Below are 22,921 nucleotides of genomic sequence, written 5' to 3' on the forward strand. Positions count from 1 at the left end.
TCGTATTTGGTTTGATATGGGTAATACGAAACTATTATTAATTCACATGTTTAAATAAAGTATGCTTATAAATAAATTATAGTGATAGTATCGTATCAACCCTTTTATAAAAAAATTATATTTGAGTTTTATTTTTTAACACGATTATTAAACAAGTCATTTTCGAATCTAACATATACTCATTATACATTAGTCTCGACTCGACAGGAACATAAAATTGCAGGAAAATATCAAGCTTGACCTTTCCACTTTCCAGTGCCATTTCAATAAACTACACTTTCATTTATGTGCTCAACACGTTGCTCACTTGACAGTACCATAAAAAACAATCTGGTCATTTTAGCACACACCTGTATTTGTCTGATATGACATTTCTTTCCAATTCTAAAATGATGTTTCTTAATAATCACTAATTAGAAGCCAATAAAAGGTGAAAAGTAAAGCTTCCAAGATTAGCAGCAACACAATAAAGTTAAACAGCAGAAAAAAGTTATAATAACAAGTTGAAAAGAGTATAGGTAAGCAAATCTATTAAAGCCATATAAATATTAATTAATCTGAACAACCACTCCCTCAACGGCTAATTTCACTTTGTCCAACTACAACATATAAATATTCCCACTTTTCCATCCCTTCCACGAAACCAACCAATGTTAATGTTATAATTTTCTTACAAGACTGAAAAGAAAGGGACCCATTTTTTGCTGTGATCTGTTCTCTCAGATCTCATCTCACGTTCTCTTTCTTTCTCTATTATTCTTTTCTTTATCTTTTCACAAAGAAAAAAAGTTTTGAAAATATTAAAAAAAGTGATATTCCCATCACTTTGGTCTTACCCTCGATTCCACGCACTACGTTGGTAAGTGTTCTATATCAACTCTCTCTCTCCATGATTTCTTCTTTAAGCAAACCATTCATTAATTAATATCAATTTCTGCTATAAACCCATTAGTTACAATCCACAAAAGTTTCAATCTTTACATTTATTTTCAGGGTTTGAGCTGAGTTGACTCAGTACTTCGAACTCGAACTGCCATGGAAAAAGCTCTTATTCCATTGTTCATACTCTGTTTCTTAGTTTCATCATCCTGTAAGCTTTTTTTTCTCCTTTTCACTAAACAAAGCTAATCACAGAATACGACATCATATTGGGTATTTCTAATTCATTTTTTCTTTGGTTTATTACAGGTGCAGAGATCTCAGGTGCAGTGGGAGTCAACTATGGTCAACTGGGTAACAACCTACCAACTCCATCTCATTCAGTTGAATTAATCAAATCCCTAAAAGCAAAACGAGTCAAAATCTACGATGCCAACCCAGAAATCCTCAAAGCACTGAAAAACACAGGTCTACAAGTGTCAATAATGGTACCAAACCAATTAGTCAAAAACATTTCCACAAATCAAACACTTGCCAATCAATGGGTTCACACAAATTTAGTCCCTTTTTACCCAGAAACTCTGATTCGATATCTCTTAGTTGGAAACGAAATGCTTAGCGGTACAGATAACTCATCCTGGTTTAGTATTGTCCCAGCCATGAGAAAAATCAAGAAAGCCCTAAAAATCCACGGAGCCCATAAAGTCAAGGTGGGTACAACTTTAGCCATGGATGTTCTTCAATCTTCGTTTCCACCTTCCAATGGTACTTTCAGGTCTGATATTTCGAGCTCTGTAATGAAACCCATGTTACAATTCTTGAACCGAACAAAATCATTCCTATTCCTAGATGTTTACCCCTATTTTCCATGGTCTTCTGAACCTAAAACCATTAACCTGGATTATGCTCTATTCCAATCCAAGAATATCACTATCACCGATCCAAACACTGGATTAACCTACACTAACCTCTTTGACCAAATGGTTGACTCAGTCATCTTCGCTATGAAACGGGTCGGGTACCCGGATGTTCGGATTTTTATTGCAGAAACGGGTTGGCCCAATGGCGGTGATTTCGACCAGATTGGAGCTAATATTTACAACGCTGCAACTTACAACCGAAACGTCGTGAAGAAATTCACGGCCAAACCTCCGGTCGGAACCCCGGCCCGACCCGGTTCGGTTTTACCGTCTTTCATATTCGCTTTGTACAATGAGAACCAGAAACCTGGTCCGGGTACGGAGCGACATTTCGGGTTGCTACACCCGCATGGGAAGCCCGTGTATGAGATCGACCTGAGCGGTGAGACGCCTTTGTCGGAGTACAAGCCGTTGCCGGTGCCGGAGAATAATACGCCGTATAAGGGGAAGATTTGGTGTGTGGCGGCGAAGGGAGCCAATAAGACGGCTTTGGGTTTAGCGCTATCGTACGCTTGCTCGCAGGGAAATAAAACTTGTGACCCGATTCAACCTCGCGGGTATTGTCGTCACCCGAACTCGTTGATACGACACGTCAGCTATGCGTTTAGTTCTTACTGGGCTCAGTTTAAGAAGACTGGAGGGAGCTGTTACTTTGATGGGCTCGCTACTCAAACGATTAAAGATCCAAGTAAGCCCAATTTAACCTATTTTTTAGGCCCAGTTAGAAAAATGCGTAAATTAAAAATTAAAACAAATGGGTTTGTTATGCTTTATTAAGATATTTATTTTTTGAAAAAATGAATTAACTAATTTTTAGCATAAATGTCTCGCTGTTTGTTAATTTTAGAGTGAATTTGTTTTGGCAATTGTTTTTGTTTTTAAGAAAAAAATAAATATAGATAATTTGAGAATCTCTAATTTTTTAGTGAAATTTAGAGGTATTTATGCTGAAATTCCTATTACATATATAATCAGTGTTGTTTTCTTTCTTATTTAATTTTATATTTTGTTTATTTTCAGGTTATGGATACTGCAAGTTCCCTAGTGTGACACTATGAGAAATAAACAATGTGAACTTCTTAGAATTTTGATTGAGAATAAGCTTTTTTTATTCACCACCTCCTATTGGTTGGGTAGTGAAGTGGGCTACGTACCCTTTTTTAACTCCATCAATTAATTTTTTTTTATTATTAAAATATTTTCTTAATTTATATTAAAGTAATTCATTGTTATTAGTAAAAACCCTAATTTAGGGGATTTATTTGATTTTTTATTTAAAGCTTTACTATGGCTGTGTTTTATTTTCATCACTAAACAAAATGAATAGTCAATAGGCTATAATAGTTTTAGTACGGACAACACTTGCAACGGCTATAATATTGGTGGGCTCAACTTTGTTTGGATGGTTTTGGTTTTAGATATATGCCAACTTTTTTTCTTTTTTCTTTTATATTACTTTAGTCAATTTTAACTTTCTGATTTCTAGAGCCCTATTCTTAACAACTCATTCTAGATATTTTTGTTATTTTTTTTTTTTGAAATACATTCTAGATATTTTTGTGAGTGTTGCTTTCTTTAGACACTAGTAGTATCCGAAAAATACTAAAAGATACCAGTAGTGCTAGACTTAACAGTAGAAGCTACTAGTACAAATAATTAGCATTTTTATATAATTATTAGATTTAAAATATATGAGATTTAATATTTAATTATAACACTCTTAATATTAATAGTGTTAGACATTTAACAAAAAAAAAAGGTATTAGGCTCCATTTTACAAATAATAATAATAAAAGTAAAAATTAGTATAAATACTTAACATTGTAATTGGTATAAATTTAATATTTATTTTTAGCTACATAATTTTCTTATGGTTTCATCATACTGATATTGCAAAACTAAGAATAAAATTACACTTTTATAAACAATAACTATTTATACTACTAAAAATATACATTAAATTTATATAACTTACAAATTAAACTTCTAAATACTTGCTACTATTTACTTTAATAATAACAATAAATAATGTTAGGCACCACTCTTACTTTTAACATTTATTATAATATGAAAGTAATAAGAAGATAATGAGTAAGTTGTAGAGGCTATTATTATGAAATCAAATAGCTGGTGGTCCCCTATTCTTAACAACTCGTTGTTTGATATTTTTGTATCAAAAGAAAATGAAGATAAGGACTACGACTTATTATATGAATGATATGGAAGCAATCAATTTTATTCATTAATGTTTTACTTCAATTAATCAATATATGTCATTGTTTGTGTATGAATATATTTTATTTCTAATTAATAAAATAGCATTGATTTTTTGTAAATATCTATCTAGGTACAAGGGCCAACTGGCAGCAGCATTATTACATAAAGAATACATAAAATAATGTGCCCTATGTACCCTAACCGGTTGGAAGTAGAAAATTTGTGTAGATTTTCATATCTATTGTAGATAATTGCTAAAAGGCTATATTTGTAATTAGAACCATTCTCAGTGTTATATTATTAGAAATTTTATTTACACCTCAAAATTTTAAATGTAAAAATTTGACTAAAAAATTATATTATAATTATCATATCAGTCTTGAAAAAATACTTCCAATTTGTTAACAAAATTTTAATTTTTTATCCATTAAGATAATAAGCATGTAGGAGGAGGTTGACCGCATATTCTTTTTACATACATTATTGAGAATAATAAATAATTTCTTTTAATTAATGATTTTTTACATACATTATATTAACTAAAACTTAAATGTTTCCCAAAAAATATAGGGCAATCATTTAATGAAAAAACATTTTTAAATACTCTTTTCCGTCAATTAATTATCTCCAAAAAAAATAAAGAAAGGGAGAACAACCAATTCATGTCTTGTATGACATTAAAGTACCTACCATTTTATTTATTTATTTTAACTAAAAAATTTATTTAACTAGACTAATTCAGCCTGACCAATGATAACAACATTAGAAGAGAGACTAAACTTCAAAAAAACACGATCAGCATGTAAACGAGAAGCTCTAATCACAAAATGAGTAACCTGATTAACAGATCGTTTGACAAAAATAAAGAAACACCACTAAAAGAAGATAAAAACTCTTTACAATCCTCAACGACACCACCAAATGTGGATTGCAATACATCTAAATTTTGAACAGTTTACACCAATACCAGACAATTAGTCGTTAATACTAACATATGAAAAATCACGCTTCAACCACAAAAATACTTGCTTAAGAGATACAACTTTACCAATCTCTAAGAAAACTGACTTATACAAATAAAGATAAAAAATGGGAATAAAAATATTTAAATATCAATTGCGCAAAATTAAATAATAATAATAATAAATATCTAAATGTTATAGGTCATACTTAGAGATGGAAATTGGTCGGTTAATGTACGGGGAATGCAATCCCCGCCCCCATCCCCGTTACCTATTTATACCCCCATCCCCGCCCCATCCCCGTCTAATAACCAACGGATTCGGGGTAGGGGAATACCCATCGGTTATGGGGAACCCATCGGGTATCCATTAAGGTAAAATAAAAAAACAAATTAATTTAAAATAATTGAAAAAAATAAGTTAAACTAATATTCTCACAAATATTTATTATGCATTCATAATTCATAGAAGATAAAAAATAAACCTACTTAAAAAAAGCATAACCTAATAGAAAATAAAAACTAAATATGTGTCAAAGTTTGAAAAAAAAAAACAAAATAAATTATATATATCTATATCGGGGTCGGATATGGTGCGGATAGTATTATCCCCGCCCCCGCCCCATCCCCGTTTCGGGTATTGAAATTGTCCCCCACCACCGCCCCATTAACCACTAAGATGGGGAATCCCCACCCCATTAGGGGCGGGTCCCCGCAGTTACCCATCCCCGCGGTATAAATTTCCATCTCTAGTCATACTTGCATATTTTTTCTCACTTCCAATTTGTGTGTATACCACTAAATACTATAATGATTTTTAAAAACATTTTTCTCAATTCACTATAGCATATTATTGAGTAATATATACTAAATTGTAGAGAAATATTTAATAATAAATCATATCTTAGAATCTTTATTTATTAGCTATTAGTGAATACAATTTTACTGAAGATTTTTTTTTCTTCTTCGCATCACAAGAAAATTAGAAGAGGAAACTGCTTCATGGGTTGTTACGACATTTTGTACTTTTCAAACAATTACGCCTACGCTTATATGGATTAATTGACCTTACATTCCCGACAACTCGAAAACGAGCATGGCAACCAGGGTGAGGTCCACCAGGTTTCTTGCATGGGTTGTCGACCCGATCCCTGAACCCTACCCGAGATGCCTCGATCTGGTTTGACATTATTACTACTAGTAGTACCACCATCACCATGAGACTCAAAAATATGAGCCTAGTGGACAATGCCTTCATTTTCGTAATCCTCCTTTTAATAAAACACTTTTTTTTTCCTTTTCAATTTGCCTTGCGTGAAATTTTTTGAATTGATTAATTAGACCACATTCGAGAATGTTTTATATTTAGAAGAAGAAACTCATTTTAGTTATAATTTTTTTTTTATTAAGAATGGATTAAGTTGGGTCACATATTTACTTGTGGTATTAGTTAATTACTTTGACTTTGACCTTAGACATTTATGTGATGAACTGTCATTTTCGATATTTTGTGCTATTAATTAATTAGTTTCACTTCTTAATTTCTGATCGACATTACTTACTTTTCAATTTGATTCACTTGTGGTACTAATTAAGCTATTTATATTTGGGTAAATAATATTTTGGACCCTCTGTTTTACAAAAGTTATTAATTGGACCTTGTGTTTTGTTAAATGATAAAATGGACCCTGTATTTTCTAAAATAGTACAAATAGGACCCTGAATTGATTTTTTGTCAAAATAAAGTTTAATTATAATCCGATCTAAAAGTGCTATGAAAAAACTGTTTACATTTTTTGTATCTGTTCGTATTAAGCATTGTCTTCAAGTTGGTTGTATTAAAAAAAAGTTGTCAAAAATTAAGCTCAGGGTCCTATTTTTACTATTTTAGAAAATACAGGGTCTATTTTGTCATTTAACAAAACACAGGGTCTAATCTGTAAGTTTTGCAAAACACAGGGTCCAAAATGATATTTACCCTTTATATTCCTATACAAATAAATAAAATAATATAATTTCAATTTGATTTACTTGTGGTACTAATTAAGCTATTTATATTCCTACAAATAAATAAAATAATATATTAAGCTATTTAGAACATTTAGTTTGTGGTCTATCCAACTTTCATGATTAAGGCTTTGTTTGGCTGAGACTTGCTTTCTACTTTTAGCTTCTTAAGAAATGTTTTTAGACCTTGAGAAACTTAAAAATAATTAGCAAACCAAGGCCTAATTACCACTACCTCAAAAAAGATTTTATGTCTTAGTTAACAAAATATGACTTAGTATTTGTGTCATTGCAAAATCAACGCAATTCACAAACCAATTGTATTGATAATTAAATGTATAATCAAATGAAGTATTTTAACATAATATATATATTTAAAAAAATTTGCGGCAAAAATCTAAAAAAATTCACACTGATTTAGATTAGTTCTCAATTTTCAGAAATAATGGCAATAGTCACCAAAGTCATGTTTTTTATAAGTATGTTAATCCTTATTTTAATTGAATAATTAACTTATTCAAAGCTACCACATGTTGAAGTACTATTGGTCCATATTTTTAATTTTTTAAAAAAATAATAAAGAATTTTTTTAGAAATCATAATTTTCTTTTCTTTTTTCTTTGTTCTTCTTCATTTTCTTCATCCAGCCTCGTATCCACCCTAACCCCTACTCCCGATTCACCCCAACCTGACATGCATGGCCGCACCCCTGATCTTGTCAACCAACCGACAAAAGCCCACCACTCACCCTCTCGATCTCTCCCTTTCACTGAGATCTCACACTCTCAATCCATCATCTCTCACTCTCTCGATCTCTCCTCAGATCTTTCTCCCTCCCTCCCCATCCCTCCCTCCCTCTCTCTCTCTCTCTCTCTCTCTCTCTCTCTCTCTCCCTCCCTCTCTCAACCAAGTCGTTGGACTCCTCTCTCATAATTGCGGTCCAGTCGTAGCCAGATAACGTTATGGCCTCCTCAACCAGTTCTTCAAACGATGTGCTGCATTGTATATATATGGATATCTAGGATGTTTTGTTTCTATTTTAGGTTCTTGCAATCTCAACGACTCAACTTGGGGCAAGTCAATAAATCGACGTGCAAAAGAGCTCGAAGAGTTCACAAAATTGAGGGATTTTTTGGTTATATAGATTTAAATTTTTTTGGATTTTGATTCGGAGTTTTGAATTGAAGGGCTGTTAATGGAAAGTAGAATATAAACCTCACATGGCATCGAAGGGGCTGGCTGAGAATGGGTATTGGTCAGTTGAGCTAAGGGTGGGTGTGTAGCCGGAGATGAAGAAGACGAAGAAAAATAAAGGAAAAGAAAGACTAATTAGGATTTTTGCCTCTTGAACTTTGACATGTACCAAATTATGCTCTCTGAACTTTTAAGGTCGTTAAAAATGACTCTTGAACTATTGAGATTGTTAGATTTAAGGACTTTTGTCTAATTTCATTCAATTTTACTATTTGTTTATATACTAAACTATGCTCTTCAGACTTTGATATCTACCAAATCATGTCTCTTGAACTTTGACATGTACTAAATCATAACACCTAGATTTTCATCCATGTTAGACTTTTTTATTAAAATTGGAAAAAAGTTTTTAATTCCAAAACTCAATAGTTCAGGAGACATTTTTAACGACCTTAAAAGTTCAGGAATATGATTTGCTACATGTCAAAATTTAGGGGATAAAAATCCTAATTAAAAAATAATAATTTTTATAATTTTTAAATAATTTATTTATTTAATTAAAACTATAATTTGAACTAATAACAATTTAACAGGTGACAATTTTAAATATGTAAATAAATCATTCAAAATAAGTACTTATTAACTTACTAAAAAATGTGACTTTGGATACCATTATCTTCATTTATAAAGATTGGAGATTAATTTGCACAAAGTAAACTTTTTGAGAAGTTTGCTATAAATTTCTATATTTTTTTGGTTATGAAGCATTTTTGACACAATATTTACATCTCTCTATCCCCTACGCATTCATGATGGTTTAATGAATAATTATCAATTCAAATACGGCATTTCCCAAAACTAGCCAAAGAAAAAGGAAAATATTAATAATAATAATTAATAATAAAAAGTAGAATTAAGTGATTGGAGGGGACAAAAAAAAAATTAAATAAAAATAAATAATAAATATGCTTAGTGGTCTACAGACAGAGGAGCCACCCAATCCCGTCAATTCGTGCTAATCCATATATAAGAGGCGCGAATACCCTGTTATCATGTACCAACATACACCGTACCAAACTATTCGCCACATCATCATTTAACGCCACACCAAATTCAAAGATTTAAATTAAAATAAATCATTACCGTTATTAGTGCTGACTTTATCAAGTCAACAATCGATTACACAGTAATTACTCTAGTCCGCGATACACGTTAACTGTTTCCATTCAATAAGAAGAAGAGACACCTTAAAAATCCAAAACCCTATCCAATAAAGGCTAGTGTTTATCATGTAAATAAAGAAGAAAATATATATAAATATAAGGTCTCCTTCTTCCCAAGAACACTGTAATATCACTTCTTCAATTCCCCAAATCATAATTCATTCACTCTGATCTTTCAAGATTTTCCTTTGACAACTTTTCACAATCATTTGATGGACGCTTGTCTCTCGTACCACAAAATCCCCAATTTTTCGATCTCTCTGAAGCCATTTTCGATTGGTCATCATAATAATTGTAATACTTTGTTTCGACAGTACTCGACTCTCAATTTCCGTACCTCTGGTTTCAGAATCAGACCTTTGACGGTGATCGCCGCCGCTGGTCCGAGCCACTGCCAGTTTAGTAACCTGAACTCGCCGCTGGAGCCGCGGACCCCGACCGGGAAGGATCTTATCGGCGTTTTGCAGAATCATCCGCAGCTGTTTCACCTTGCTGTTGCCGATGAACTCAAGCAGTTGTCTGATGATCGAGGTCACGCTCTTAATCGGATGAACCTCACCGCTGGATCCCCTGATGCCTGCCTTCACAGGTGAAGAAAATACTTAAAATCCCTTAAATATATGTTTTTCTCTAATTGAATTCTCATAATTATTTGGTAAGTGAAATTCAAGTTTAGTGTTTGGAATTCATATCCGATTACTGTGATTTTGATTGAGTTTGGGCATGATTTAGAGAACTTTTTGATTTTTCCTTTCTGTTGTGGTAGGAATCTGACTCATTATTCATGTTACTACGATTCAGTGAATCTTCAACAGCTTTAACTATTTCCAAGTACAATAGAAGGCTTTTCAACTAATTGAAATTCAAGTCTTGACCCTTAATTTTATTAAAATTATTAAAAACTCGAGATGGTATTATTGTTTTCATATTTATTTATAAACTTTTCATATAATACACGTTAGAAGAATAATATATTAGTAAAATTGGATCCCAAAGTCCAAAGTTGGCTTTTGGGGTCTCCAAATGCCACTCTATAAACTACAAGAGAAGGATGGTGAACTTTGTAGTTTGCAGCCTCTAATGGCTTTGGTTTTTTGTCCAGTTTTCTAGATGAATAGTGGCATGGTGCATAATCTGCAAAATATTTTTTTCGGAGTAGTACAATATCTTACTTTAAAATTGACAGGACACGGTAGCAAATGTCTTCAGCTTCTGGGAATAAAGTGGGAAAAAGTATTTTACTTTGGGGCTGATGATAGACTTTTACATGGCATATTGCTATTAAGGGACGTCAGACCATCTTACATGGCATGTTTTAATTTTAAAATGGAATATGTGGGACTCCCAAGTCCCAAATCAATCTCAATGGGCACCAAACAAAATATGGTGTTGGGTACTTTGGGTGCTATATATAACAATGCTTTTTATAGTTTCAACCATGTTCCGACGCTTCTTATCATGAATATTTTTGTAAAATTACAAATCTACCCTTCATGCTGCTGGTTAATTAGTAGAGTTTTCTTTACTTCGGTTTGAGTTTTCACTGGTTTGATCATTATCCTTTCTTCAATGGCGAGCGACTACTTTAATGACTCCCTTGAGTTCGGACAATCAGTAAAAAAGAATAGCCCCAGATGCTTCTTTGGCGACTATTGCATTTTTATTACTAATTACCGAGTAGAGAATACTCCAGTTGCAAATCCTTCACCCATAAGACCCCGTTGACTAGTCAAAATGGCCAGTCCTGGGGCAGCTCACCCCTTTGGACAAGTAGTCCTGTAGGGCTGTGGACATCTATCACTTCACTGTGTAGGCCCCTTGTAACCTTGTCCTGCAGGGTCTGGCCCTAGTGTAGCTGGGGTGGCTTTCTAAAACAAAACGTCTACTTTTTTTATTAACACCCAATTCATTATGATTAATAGAATTTCTTTTAACGTTATTACCTTACCTCAGTCTTGACTCCATCATTGATCAGCTCCGTCTGTGTACAATGCATGGTCTGGGGCACCTGATATCTCTATGTGCCGTATTTACAAATGTATGCTATATTGAAAGAAGATGAGGTTTTGTTCTATGTGATACTGTGGTTTTCATTCTTCATGTCCTTAATAGTTTGACGAGTGCATAACATAATGGTGATCTTCAGCAGGGTTTAACGCTTAAGCCATGCTGACTAACGTTTTTGTGCACAGTCAAATCTCTAACAAGGATATTGTCAAGGAATGTGAAGTGTTGCGTAATGATGCTTTAGTATCGTAAGCAGGTTTGAGGCGGATGAGTCAATGATGGAATTCGTTGGTGGGCTGAGTAATTGTATGTTTCAACTTACAATGTAGACATGTAATGTATATTTTTATTCTGACAATACTTGTAAATAAATTCCAGGAGGATTGCACAAATGAAGGAGAAGGAGTGCCAGCTTGCAGTTGAAGATATCATGTATCTATTGGTGTTTTACAAATTTTCCGAGATCAAAGTTCCTTTGGTTCCAAAGCTTTCCCATTCTATATATAATGGACGACTGGAGATAAGGCCTTCAAAAGACTGGGAGCTAGAATCAATCTATAGCTTTGATGTTTTGCAGATCATAAGGGATCATGTTGCTGCAGTCATTGGATTGAGAGCAAACTCAAGTGTCACTGACAACTGGGCAATCACAACAATTGGCAGATCTGCACTTCGTCGAAAGTATGTGTCCTCCATCTTATATGGATACTTTTTGAAGTCTGCTCTGTTGAGGCTCCAATTAGAGCAATGCGTGGCTTTGGACAGCCAAGATCTTCCCCCAAGGCAGAGGGCATCTATTCAGCACCATGGAATTAAAAGTCTTCTGTTTGACCGCATTAGCAGCATGAGATCCGAGTCACAGAACCTAGGACTAAACAGTCAGGAAAAGCAACCTGTTGAAGATTTGAAATGTTATGTGATGGGTTTTGATCCCGAGACATTACAGAGATGTGCAACATTGAAATCTAAGGAAGCCACGAATTTGATTGAAAATCACAGTCGTGCTCTTTTTGGGGACGAGGAAACTTGTTCACTCGAGGCTGAAGAGGTTATCTTGACCTCATTTTCGAGCCTGAAAAGGTTAATATTAGAGGCTGTTGCTTTTGGATCGTTTCTTTGGGACACAGAGGAATGCGTCAACACTGTCTATAAGCTAAACGAGAACTGACTGGCCGAAAGAAGAGTTTTTTCTATTGTACAAAACACGAGCAGTGACCGTGAGATGATGCTTTGAGGAGCTTACTTCTGTAAATAGAACGATCCTTGCCGCGCTTGGACTCTGCGATGAAAGAGAGCTCTCTCAGATTTACCATTGTACATAGTATTTTAGTATATAGTTTTGGAAGAGTAAGAGGCACCACCTCAGTGTGTGTTGTTCTAAACTCAAATATCCTGCCAGTGTAAGATTTTATGCCACTATTCTTACTTAGTGGTAGTTGGTTATGTTTAATTAAGATCCTTGAGTGAGGATTGGTTTAAACTGTTTTCTCCTAATTAATAAGAGATATCAGATCTTATTATATGTTTTCTCCTAATCAATAAGAGAAGTTAGATGATCTCAGTATAATCGGTTTTTTCTTTTATTTGATGACACTAAAATTTGTATAAATTGGTTTTTTTTTTCTTCTTTTGCTCAGCTTCCCTGATATTATGTATAATCACAGTATGTAGATATTTATATTTATTACATTTTGGTGTATTTGCCAAGTTAAATAGAGTAAAGGTGGAAGGGAGTTTGGGGAAATGAACAAGAATGAGTCCATATTTATTTTCAAATTCCACTAATTACTAAAATTTATCTACAACCTATATGAAAAGATAATTACCTTTCAATACATATTAATCTACATTACAAAAAAATTAAAATAGCCAATTAATAAAATAAGTATCACATTACAATAAACACAAATTAAAAAGCAATTCAAATTCAAATACAATTGATAAATTTGTAAGACGTAGCATAATTAATAGTTTGTCTTATCTAAAATATTTGTAAATGTAATTATTTTACTAAAATTTTTGATTCATAAAACAAATAAAATATAGATCAACAAAAGTAATATCTAAACAATACCACGAAAATGCTAACTTAAAGTTGAAATAAAATTACATTTAAATGTGTCTTATTCCTTTAAGCTAGTAAAGAATTCTCTTGGGCATTTCATCAAACACCTAGCAAGTGTACTTTTATATGTATATATATAAGAACTCAACTAACAGAATAAGAACAAAATTCCTAAAATCTGTAAGAAAAATAGAAAAATCAATAATAAATAAGCAAATAAACAACAAACTCTTATAAAAACTATCAAATCTAAACTTTTATTTTTGTAATTTTAGCAAAATGAGAAGAAGAAGAAGAAGAAAAAGAAGAAGAAGAAGAAGAAAAAGAAGAAGAAGAAGAAGGTCTTACAAACATCGATTGAACGACAATGGTGGCTTGAGAAGAGGCAGATGACGAGAAGCTACATATGGTGATTGTGCGAAGATAAGTGTGAAAGCTCGATAAACTTGATGAGAGAGTAAGAGGACTTGTTGAACCCAGATCTAAATGAGGTTAGATATGAGGAAGAAGAACAAAAGGTAAATATGTAATTATAAAACTTTAAAAAAGTATTAAAGAAAATTTTAATAATAGAATATATTGCATTTGATAATTACTAGTGGCAGATTCAAAAATTGGTCAAAATAGTCATTTTGTGTAAAAATTCCTTTAATTTAATTATTACATTAAAATTAATATTATATTCATTGAAACAACCAAACTTTAAATTTTTTTAAAAAAATTAAAAAATTGTATATATAAATAATGTATGAAAAATCTTCATTCTTCATATCAAAGTTTCACAACCTAACTTCGAATCCTTTTTCTTCTTCTCAACATCATCATCTTCATCAATCTCCAAATATGAGTTCTGCTCAGCCATCAGGTACTTGAAATATAGTTCAATCATATTATCATTTCATATTGTTGGAAAATTATTTTGGTTAATTAATTTATGAGATTATATATTAATTGGGCAGTTTCATGTTATTCCGCCGGAGAAGGCCCATATGTGGCTCCACCACCGGTCGGTTACCCCACCATGGACGCCTCTGCTGTTGCCCAACCACAAAACAGAGTTGAAACCAACTCCAAGGATGGTTTATCCAAAGCAAGGTAAGAAGAAGAATATCATCTTAATCAAATCCTATAAATATATATATAAAAATAGTGACTGATTATGTATGATGTGTGATTATGCAGTTGTGCTGCCAAGTGTTGCATTGCTTGTATGGAATGCTTCGCAGGATTATCATCATGACTCATCCTATTCTATCTCTATGCATTTTTATTTACCACTATTGTATATGTATGATCAAATATTGTATTATCAGACTCAGCACAGGTTTAATTGTTTTATATGTTGAATAATACTACATTCAGTAGTTCTGCTTTTCAATTTTCACTTAAATAATTGAGGGTTTTTTTTTTTTTTAATTTTTACATTTTAAAATAATTTTTTTTTTCATTTTTGTAGAATTACATATAAAAATTCCTATTATAACTAATATAGCAACTTAAATAGCAAGTCGCAACCAAAATCTTTATAACAATTCACATAAAAACTACCGGAAAAACTACCTAAAAAAACCAAATCATAAATTTTAAGAAAAAAAATTATCATAATAAGACAAAATTGGTAGAAGAGTTGACTATCAAAAAAAAAAAGTAAAATTGCCATTATAATTATCATATAATTATAATACTTTTATAGGTACATGATTTTGTCCCGTCATTGTACTTTCACGGAATGTATTCCGTGATGTGCGTTATCCGTTAGATGGGGGAGTTATTTGATCTGAGGGCTGAGATTGATCTAGGGGTAATTATGTTTAAGAAATAGTAACGTACCCTAACACTTATTTAATGTACCATGAGACTCATCTAATGTACCACGGAATACATTCCATAAAAATACATCACGGGACAAAATCGTGTCCCTACTTTTATAATAATATGATATAACTAGTATATATACTAATAATCATACCATATAATAAATAAATTTATTATTATATATAATTAAATTGAGAAATTTAATTTCTAACTATAATAAAAGTATTGATAATTTAAGATTTTTTTTTTTATTTTTAAACTTTAAAATAATTTTTTTTTTTCATTTTTACGAAAATACACATAGCAACCAACAAGATTTTTTATTATTTTGGGAAGTTCTATTTACACCTTATAAAATAATCTTATTATTAAAAAAATAAAATTAATAAAATTAATAAAAACTATTATTTACTTTATGACATTAATTAAGTATTTTATGTATTAATTATTTTTCTCTTAAGAAAAATCTAAAATATTTTATTTAGAAAAAGTGTAAAATATTCTAAATATTTTTAAGAGCTATAAAATAAATAAATAATTTTGACCCTTATTAATTTATAAAAAACATTTAAGACTAAGATAAAAAATAGATATGCTACAATTTTTTTTGAAAAAATATTTAAATTACGTTAGACCCATCTAGTTATTTAAATGCATAAATTAAATAATTATCAATTTGTATTAAACAAAACAATAACAACAGAAACACTAATTTTAAAAAAGGATTATTGGCATCAAAACTTCTTTATATTTTGATTTTATACATTTAAGCGCCTTATTTTTTTTTATTGCAAGACTTTTTATATTTTTTATTATAAATTTGAGGGGCCAATTAAATATCACGGTTAAATATCAATTGAATTATTACTGTATTGGTTTTAAAATTTTACTATCACGTATACACAAGTATATACCGTGATCATCCAGTTAGTATTTAACGATTATTTAATTGACGCTTCAAATTTATAAAAAAAAGTAAACTTAATTAAGTTTTGCCAAAAAAAATGATAAATGATTAAATTAAATGTATAAAAAATAAAATATAAAAAGATTTTGTGGCTAATTACTCTTAAAATAAATCATATTGTCTTAAAGGACAAATATATATATATATATATATAGGCTTTGGATGTAATCACGCATTGTATGAAATGCGTGACTAGTGACTCACAAAAATAATATATATATATTATATCAACAAACATAGTACAAGTGACATGTGTTCCTTTCATTTTTTTCTTTTTCTGACAACTATTATTTTAAGCAAATAAATAATAGATAAAGGACAATATTAACCTAATATAGCCGGTTATACTAACCTGTTGAGTTGACACAAATATTTTATATGTGCTAGGTAGGGATATAAGTGTAATTTCACATTAAGTTTTCATGCATAAGTAATCTATTACGTTTTTGAGTGAATATCAACCACACCTAAATAATATAGATGTTACTGGGTAAATATAGACCATGTATGAAAAATATTAGTTTATCAGAATTTTCTTTAGGAGTACAAGTAATATGGTAATTAAACTGGGTGATTTATTTTTTTTGAAAAAAGAATAATATTAATTGGCATATTAATAAAAAATTTAAAATAATTAAACTTAATAAATTTTTTATTTTTTAAATTATACTTAGTTATAATATTTTCTTTAGTTTCTCTAAAATTATTTATTTTAAATATAACTAAAACTAATAAAACTATTGCTAAAATATATATGGAAAATATATGTCATAAACTAAACTATAACGTTAATGGTATGATTTATTCAATTTTATACTTCATTCATAATTAAATGGGTATGATAAACACGTGTAATTTAACATTAGGTTTTATGCATAAGTAATCTAGCTATCTCAAACTATTCCCTATAATAAAGCCACAATACCATGCCATATATGTTGAATTAAAGTAGTCTTACATATAAGTTGGTGAAATAACAACTAATGGTCTCACATAATTAAATGACAATAACAATATAAAATAAGAATTAGATGTTTCATTGAAGGCTTAAGAATGGGGACTAGTCTTTTTTACTGTGGAATGTATTCAACATGCATGGGTGGAAGATGATCATGGTCTTGTATGAGTTTTAGACCCCCGTCCTTCTCATACAAGTTCGTTTATTATGATCTCGACCTCCTGAAAGTGTGTGCATTGCCTACCTCCTTGTACTCCATCATTTGTTCCTTTTCTAGAATTCGTTGAGGCCATGCCCTTCGTCCTCACTCTTACAGGATCTTGGATTATGTTTGGATTATCACGATATGTTGTGGTTGGTTGTGAGTTTTGGCTATTATGTCCCTCCTCGTAAAAGATGGTATTAAGTTTTTCCAACTCCATCTTTGCCATTTGGAATGTTGCTTCTGAGTGTGATGCAAAGAAATTCATTGAGTTTGAATAAGCATTGAGCGCTCCAAACCTGAACAATCATATGAATCATAATTAAAACACTAATAGAATAAGAATAAAAGAATTTTATTTGCTAATTTAATTTTAATTTACCTTGACAATTGGGTCATCTTTTGATGCTCGGATGAGTGTTCACCAACTTGTGTAGAGGAAGAAGTCTTGACATCCTTTCGCCGACGAGTTAATATTAAGGATTACGGTATAACTCGAATGTCAGACTTTTCATTACACACCATATATGCTTGCATGGAATACCATCGGACTCAAAACAACAAACACGAACAATTTAACTCATTCTTCTCTTTGTTATATAAGACTCGGTGTCTTATCGTACCGTATTGGAATCTAGCTAAAGAGAAGAGGTATGAATCCCCTTGATCTTCAGATGAAGAAATTGAATGGGTTGCTCTTCCTCAATCTGTTTCTTTTACTTTATAATATATGTTTCGGTGAAAATTGCGTATGACTGCTTGTAATATGTTTGCAAGAAATCTGTCTTACCGGCGGGAATATGAGGACGGTATGCATGCTTTTGAAATCTTTAGCGGCTTCATTATGGCGCATTGTGCCAATAGCATGGGTAATTTGTGAAACAAACTCTCGTAAACCTAATTAGCAAGTAAGAATCTCGAGTACATTGTTCATAGACTCACATCTTTGGGTTGTTCGCATGCCTCCATAGAAAACCCCCTCTTAAGAACGTCGCATTGACCACGTGTGTTGTATTTAGTACGACACCAAGAAATTTTCTTCAAGGCCGAATCGTGCTAACAAAGCGGCCCATTTTTCTTCAAACTCTTCCTTGTGTAAATAGTTGTATATTAAGTCAAAGAAGCCTTTGTTGAAATCGGAATCTTAATATTCTTTGTGGCATTGTTCCACTAGATGCCATGCACAAAGTCGATGGGTAGAGTCTCGTAACAAATGTCTGATTGCGAATCACATCCTTTCATCATTATCAGTGAGGACTACTTTTGGTTTTTTGTTGCCCATGCAATCAAGGAACACCCTCAAGAACCAAATATAAGCGTCTTCCGTCTCATCAAGTAAGCTAACGCTGCAACCGAACACACAAGTTTCAAAATGGTGATTGACGCCAACAACTACGATCAATGGCTTATTATACTTATTGGTGCGGTATGTTGTATCAAAAGCAATAGCTTCCCGAATAACATGTAGTCTCTTCTACTCATACCATCAGCCCAAAAAAGGAATGCTAATCGATTTTCGTCATCAATCTTGTACTCGACGTAAAATCGGGATCCATTGATGATAAGCCGTCTAAGAAACCCAATGTACCTTCTGCATCACTTGATATGTTCTCTTGCTTTCTTAAACTAACCACTTTGTTGTACACATCTCTTAGTTGGAAAGGACGATTGTCATACCCTCCAGATTGTAGGGCAATATGTCTTTACAACGGAAGAAGTTTTGATACCACATCTATTCATGCTAATTACTTGTGCGGCCTCGCAGAACCTCGCGGTATTGCCGAGTGAATTGCATTTGTGATGGTATTACCAAATCATGATTATGAAATGGTACAAATTCTCGACACCACCAAAGATTTGTTTTTTGTAACCGAAGGATTCGTAATGACTTGACACCTGACGTGTTATTTCTTTTGGTCGCTTCTTCTTCTTGCCATGTTCAAAAATTTCTCGTTAGAAAACCTTCTTTGTTACAAACCCATCGTCGAATGTATATTTCTCCATCACTTTTCCGGATTTTGTATCGTCAATTCTAGGTGAAACCTTTCCATCTTGCATAAGTATAATAGAATGCCTCCCACATTTTTAGACTTACCATCTCTTTCCCTTCAATATCATGAGTATCTATTTCCGCACTCGATTTGGATAGGTTGAAGTGTGTCCAAAATTTCTTGCAGTGAGAGTTGGAGGCAATATCTACGTCCGTCATACTTTTCCTAATAATTCAATAAAATGAATATTAGTCATTCAAGTGTATGATGAAAACACATTAACTTACATATTAAAGTTAATGAAGTTGATGACTTTCCTTAAATATTTGACACAAAATTTAAGCTTTTCTGTTTTGACTACTAACAGTAATCTTTATTGTTGTACTAACTCTCATAGTCAATGGTATTGCAAATAGTGAAGAACAAATTTACCTAAAAAAACATACTATTTTCATATACGTTCTATTGTAATTTCATGCACTTTCATTAATTAACCAATTGAAATATTAAAAAAAAATACTCTCATATGTACAAAAAAAAAAAACAAAAGTAATGCTCTTACCTAAAAAAAAATCCTACATTTATAAAAATATATATTATGTAATAACCATAGAATGAACATGCTTTGAATCCATGACTCAATATAGTTGGACTCCATTTATGTGGTAAGTAAAAGATTTATTGTTTTCAAGGCCCAATATCAAGGCCCAATGCAAGATTTATTGTTCTCTTTTACGAACATCGTATGTTTACATAAATGAAACATGGTTTGTAATAGTCTCTAGTGAACTCAAACATAGTATCACATCTTATTGGTCATAAAGATTTTATGAAAAATAAATTTTATATTAGTTAACACGTTCAACTATTGTGACGGTAATTAAATATTCATCAGTAAATATTCTATCTATTTTCATAAATTAGATAAATAATGCAATCTTTTAATCTTGTGATGTTATCATTTTTTTTTTAGTATTATATATTTTTTTTTTTTAGAAACAACACAATCACTTATTTTAGTTTAACACTTCTTTTGTTATGAAGATTGTCTCTTGGATAATATATACTTATCTATGTTATTGTATCATATGTAATAACCATAGAATGAACATGCTTTGAATCCATGACTCAATATTAGACTATATTTATATGGTAAGTAAAAGATAAGCATATGCTCTCAAAATAAGATATTGTGTTAATAAGACATACCTTTATAATTGTAATAGGAGACTTACAAGACTATCCAAGTGAGTGAGAGTGAGATTGATTCATCCACCAAAACTCTACCAAATGACACTATAGAAAGAAGTTGAATGAGAGTGAGATCAATAACTTTTTATAAGTACTTACTTTTAGTTGTTTAATTTTGCCATTGTGAGGTCCTCATATTTGTACACTTGTAGGTGGTGTGGTTGGTGTAGTTATTTATGAAACTAACACAAGAATTTAATTTAATATATAAGTGTAGTTAAATATAAATGTATATAGGCTAGTCAATTGGTTGCTTTATTTTGGGCCATAATCTAACTATGTATACAGGCCCAAATATCAAGATTTATTGTTTTCTTTTAAAGCAACATCTATGTTTACCATAAATCAAACATAGTTTTGTAATAGTCTTTAACTCAAACATAGTATCATATCTTATTAGTCATAAAGATTTTAGATAAATAAATATTGTTATGGTAATTAGATAAATAATGTAAATTTTTAATCTTGTGATGTTGTCAATTTTTTTTTAGTATTATAGGTTTTTTTTTTTTTTGGAAACAACAAAATTAATCACAGGAATAATTAATGTTTAATTTTCTTCTCTTTTTTCATTTGGAGAGCATATATTTTTTATGATCGCCCAGATTTTATTACCACATAAGAAATCTCCAGATAAAGATGATTTAGTCCCGTACGTCATTGTATTAATTCCCTTCCAAAATAATAATAATAGTAATATTAAATAATAATAATAATAATAATAATAATAATAATAATAATAATAATAATAATAATAATGTCATTTTCCCTTTTCCCTTTCGAATCAGAAATAATGTCATTTTCCATATCCATGAATGTATATAGTGTAATCTCACATATTTTTCATGCAAAAGTAATATACTCACGTTAGAGAGTGAATATACACCATGAATAAGTAATATAGATATTACTGGATAGGCTATAGTCTATATAGTCTCCAAATTAAATGATCTGATGTGTAATTTTACTTTTTTTAAAAAAAAATAAAAAAAGTATATTGAAGAAAAGATAATAATACAGTAGTTCAAAAGCATAGTGATTTAAAAAAGAAAGAGCACAGTACATTTCTTCAACATAATTGATAGATTAATCTCTAAAGTTTTAAATTGCACTTAGATATATATATATATAAGATCATCATTAATAATATTAATAAAAAAAAAGAGATTACATGATACTAGGGATAGAGAATACCCTTTAACACCATGCATGCATGCATGCTTTTAAGAGTACTGTGGAGGACATGACTCAATACTAACTAAAGTTACTAATAAACACGTGAACACAAACTACAACACAACATACTCTTAGAAAAATAATATAAAGCATACCATAATAAGAAAACACAACAAAATATCATAACATAATTTGGAGAAATGTAAGACCATTCATAGGTTTGGAGAGGATGGGGCCAGTGAATGGTGCACAAAAGGCGAGTTCCCAAGACCTCAATCGAGATGAATCACCTCGGGGACTCGCTTTCACCTGCCGAGGTAGTCATTGGCGGCTTCCAAAAATGCTTCCCGCCGTCTTCACTTGGTCACTTCCTTGACCACCGGAGCTTGTTTTGTTGGTACATGGTCGAAGCGAAGCTCGATAATCCTCTTTCGAGCCTCATCCCCAACAGTCGACACATTTGTTTTTTGAAGCATTCATCGAGTTAAGAGTGCTACGCAACATGACACAATTGGAGCAAGGTTACGTCGCCCGAGAGGTATCTCCTTGGCCAAGAGGAAGATGGAGGAGATTTCTTGCAAATTGATGAAGGAGTCCACTAAGTTCATTGGACATACGTGGGCGTGTTTGTAATTCTTAGCCGAAGTAACAAGAGTTAGTGGTAGGGAATAGGTTTTTGGAAATGGATTTGGTCTTAGTCATTTTTGGTGATAAAACAAATACGTAGTTATGGGCTTATAAATTTGATTTAGTGGTGAGGCAATTACAAATGATAAATATCTATATTTATATACACACATACAATGTCACTCTCAATTGTCGAGCAAAACAATTGTATAGACAATGGAAGACCCATTGTGATTTCAAGAAAAACCCTTAATACCCAATAGTTTTATATCTTTATTTAGCAAATTCAACCTACAACTTTATGTACTATTCTTCCTTTGCTTAATTTTAAAAGGAATAAAAATAAAATTACATGCATGAAGTGATTAAAATACAAATAAATTATAATATAATAATGGTGATCTAGCAAAGAAAAAATAGGTCATATTATATAGTTGTTGTATAGGTTACCTCTGTACCAA

The 22,921-nt window shown here is 31.5% G+C and overlaps 3 protein-coding genes across 5 annotated transcripts; all 3 read left to right on the forward strand.

Annotated features, from left to right (window-relative positions):
• The first annotated feature begins 621 nt into the window (after nt 1–621).
• LOC115714315 (probable glucan endo-1,3-beta-glucosidase A6) lies at nt 622–3,084 on the forward strand. Of its 3 annotated transcripts, XM_030642966.2 has the most exons (4): nt 625–859; nt 994–1,090; nt 1,189–2,487; nt 2,820–3,084. In XM_030642966.2, exons 2-4 carry the CDS (start codon nt 1,036–1,038, stop codon nt 2,855–2,857), a joined length of 1,392 nt encoding a protein of 463 aa, XP_030498826.2. In that variant the 5' UTR covers nt 625–859; nt 994–1,035; the 3' UTR covers nt 2,858–3,084. The 3 variants fall into 3 exon arrangements, with proteins under 3 accessions (XP_060970633.1, XP_030498826.2, XP_060970634.1); XM_061114650.1 differs by lacking the exon at nt 2,820–3,084 and having other exon boundaries at nt 622–859; nt 1,189–2,665; XM_061114651.1 differs by lacking the exon at nt 625–859 and having other exon boundaries at nt 890–1,090; nt 1,189–3,084.
• Nucleotides 3,085–9,439: 6,355 nt separating this feature from the next.
• Nucleotides 9,440–12,930, forward strand: LOC115713002 (UV-B-induced protein At3g17800, chloroplastic). Its single transcript, XM_030641469.2, has 2 exons — nt 9,440–9,990; nt 11,787–12,930. Exons 1-2 carry the CDS (start codon nt 9,614–9,616, stop codon nt 12,574–12,576), a joined length of 1,167 nt encoding a protein of 388 aa, XP_030497329.1. The 5' UTR covers nt 9,440–9,613; the 3' UTR covers nt 12,577–12,930.
• A 1,271-nt stretch (nt 12,931–14,201) lies between these two features.
• On the forward strand, nt 14,202–14,851 carry LOC115713006 (protein CYSTEINE-RICH TRANSMEMBRANE MODULE 9-like). The gene is made up of 3 exons (XM_061114914.1): nt 14,202–14,338; nt 14,433–14,568; nt 14,656–14,851. Exons 1-3 carry the CDS (start codon nt 14,218–14,220, stop codon nt 14,711–14,713), a joined length of 315 nt encoding a protein of 104 aa, XP_060970897.1. The 5' UTR covers nt 14,202–14,217; the 3' UTR covers nt 14,714–14,851.
• Nucleotides 14,852–22,921: the final 8,070 nt, after the last annotated feature.

The sequence above is a fragment of the Cannabis sativa genome, chromosome 4, assembly GCF_029168945.1.
Source record: "Cannabis sativa cultivar Pink pepper isolate KNU-18-1 chromosome 4, ASM2916894v1, whole genome shotgun sequence".
Classification (NCBI taxonomy): Eukaryota; Viridiplantae; Streptophyta; class Magnoliopsida; order Rosales; family Cannabaceae; genus Cannabis; species Cannabis sativa.

What these genes read in the sequence shown, in the direction of transcription:
- LOC115713002 (XM_030641469.2), top strand. Translation starts at nt 9,614, where the DNA reads ATGGACGCTTGTCTCTCGTACCACAAAATCCCCAATTTTTCGATCTCT. An exon ending in CCTGATGCCTGCCTTCACAG is followed by an intron (nt 9,991 to 11,786) that starts GTGAAGAAAATA and finishes AATAAATTCCAG; the next exon opens with GAGGATTGCACAAATGAAGG.
- LOC115713006 (XM_061114914.1), top strand. Translation starts at nt 14,218, where the DNA reads ATGTATGAAAAATCTTCATTCTTCATATCAAAGTTTCACAACCTAACT. An exon ending in GAGTTCTGCTCAGCCATCAG is followed by an intron (nt 14,339 to 14,432) that starts GTACTTGAAATA and finishes TTAATTGGGCAG; the next exon opens with TTTCATGTTATTCCGCCGGA. An exon ending in GATGGTTTATCCAAAGCAAG is followed by an intron (nt 14,569 to 14,655) that starts GTAAGAAGAAGA and finishes GTGATTATGCAG; the next exon opens with TTGTGCTGCCAAGTGTTGCA.
- LOC115714315 (XM_061114650.1), top strand. Translation starts at nt 1,036, where the DNA reads ATGGAAAAAGCTCTTATTCCATTGTTCATACTCTGTTTCTTAGTTTCA. An exon ending in TTTCTTAGTTTCATCATCCT is followed by an intron (nt 1,091 to 1,188) that starts GTAAGCTTTTTT and finishes GGTTTATTACAG; the next exon opens with GTGCAGAGATCTCAGGTGCA.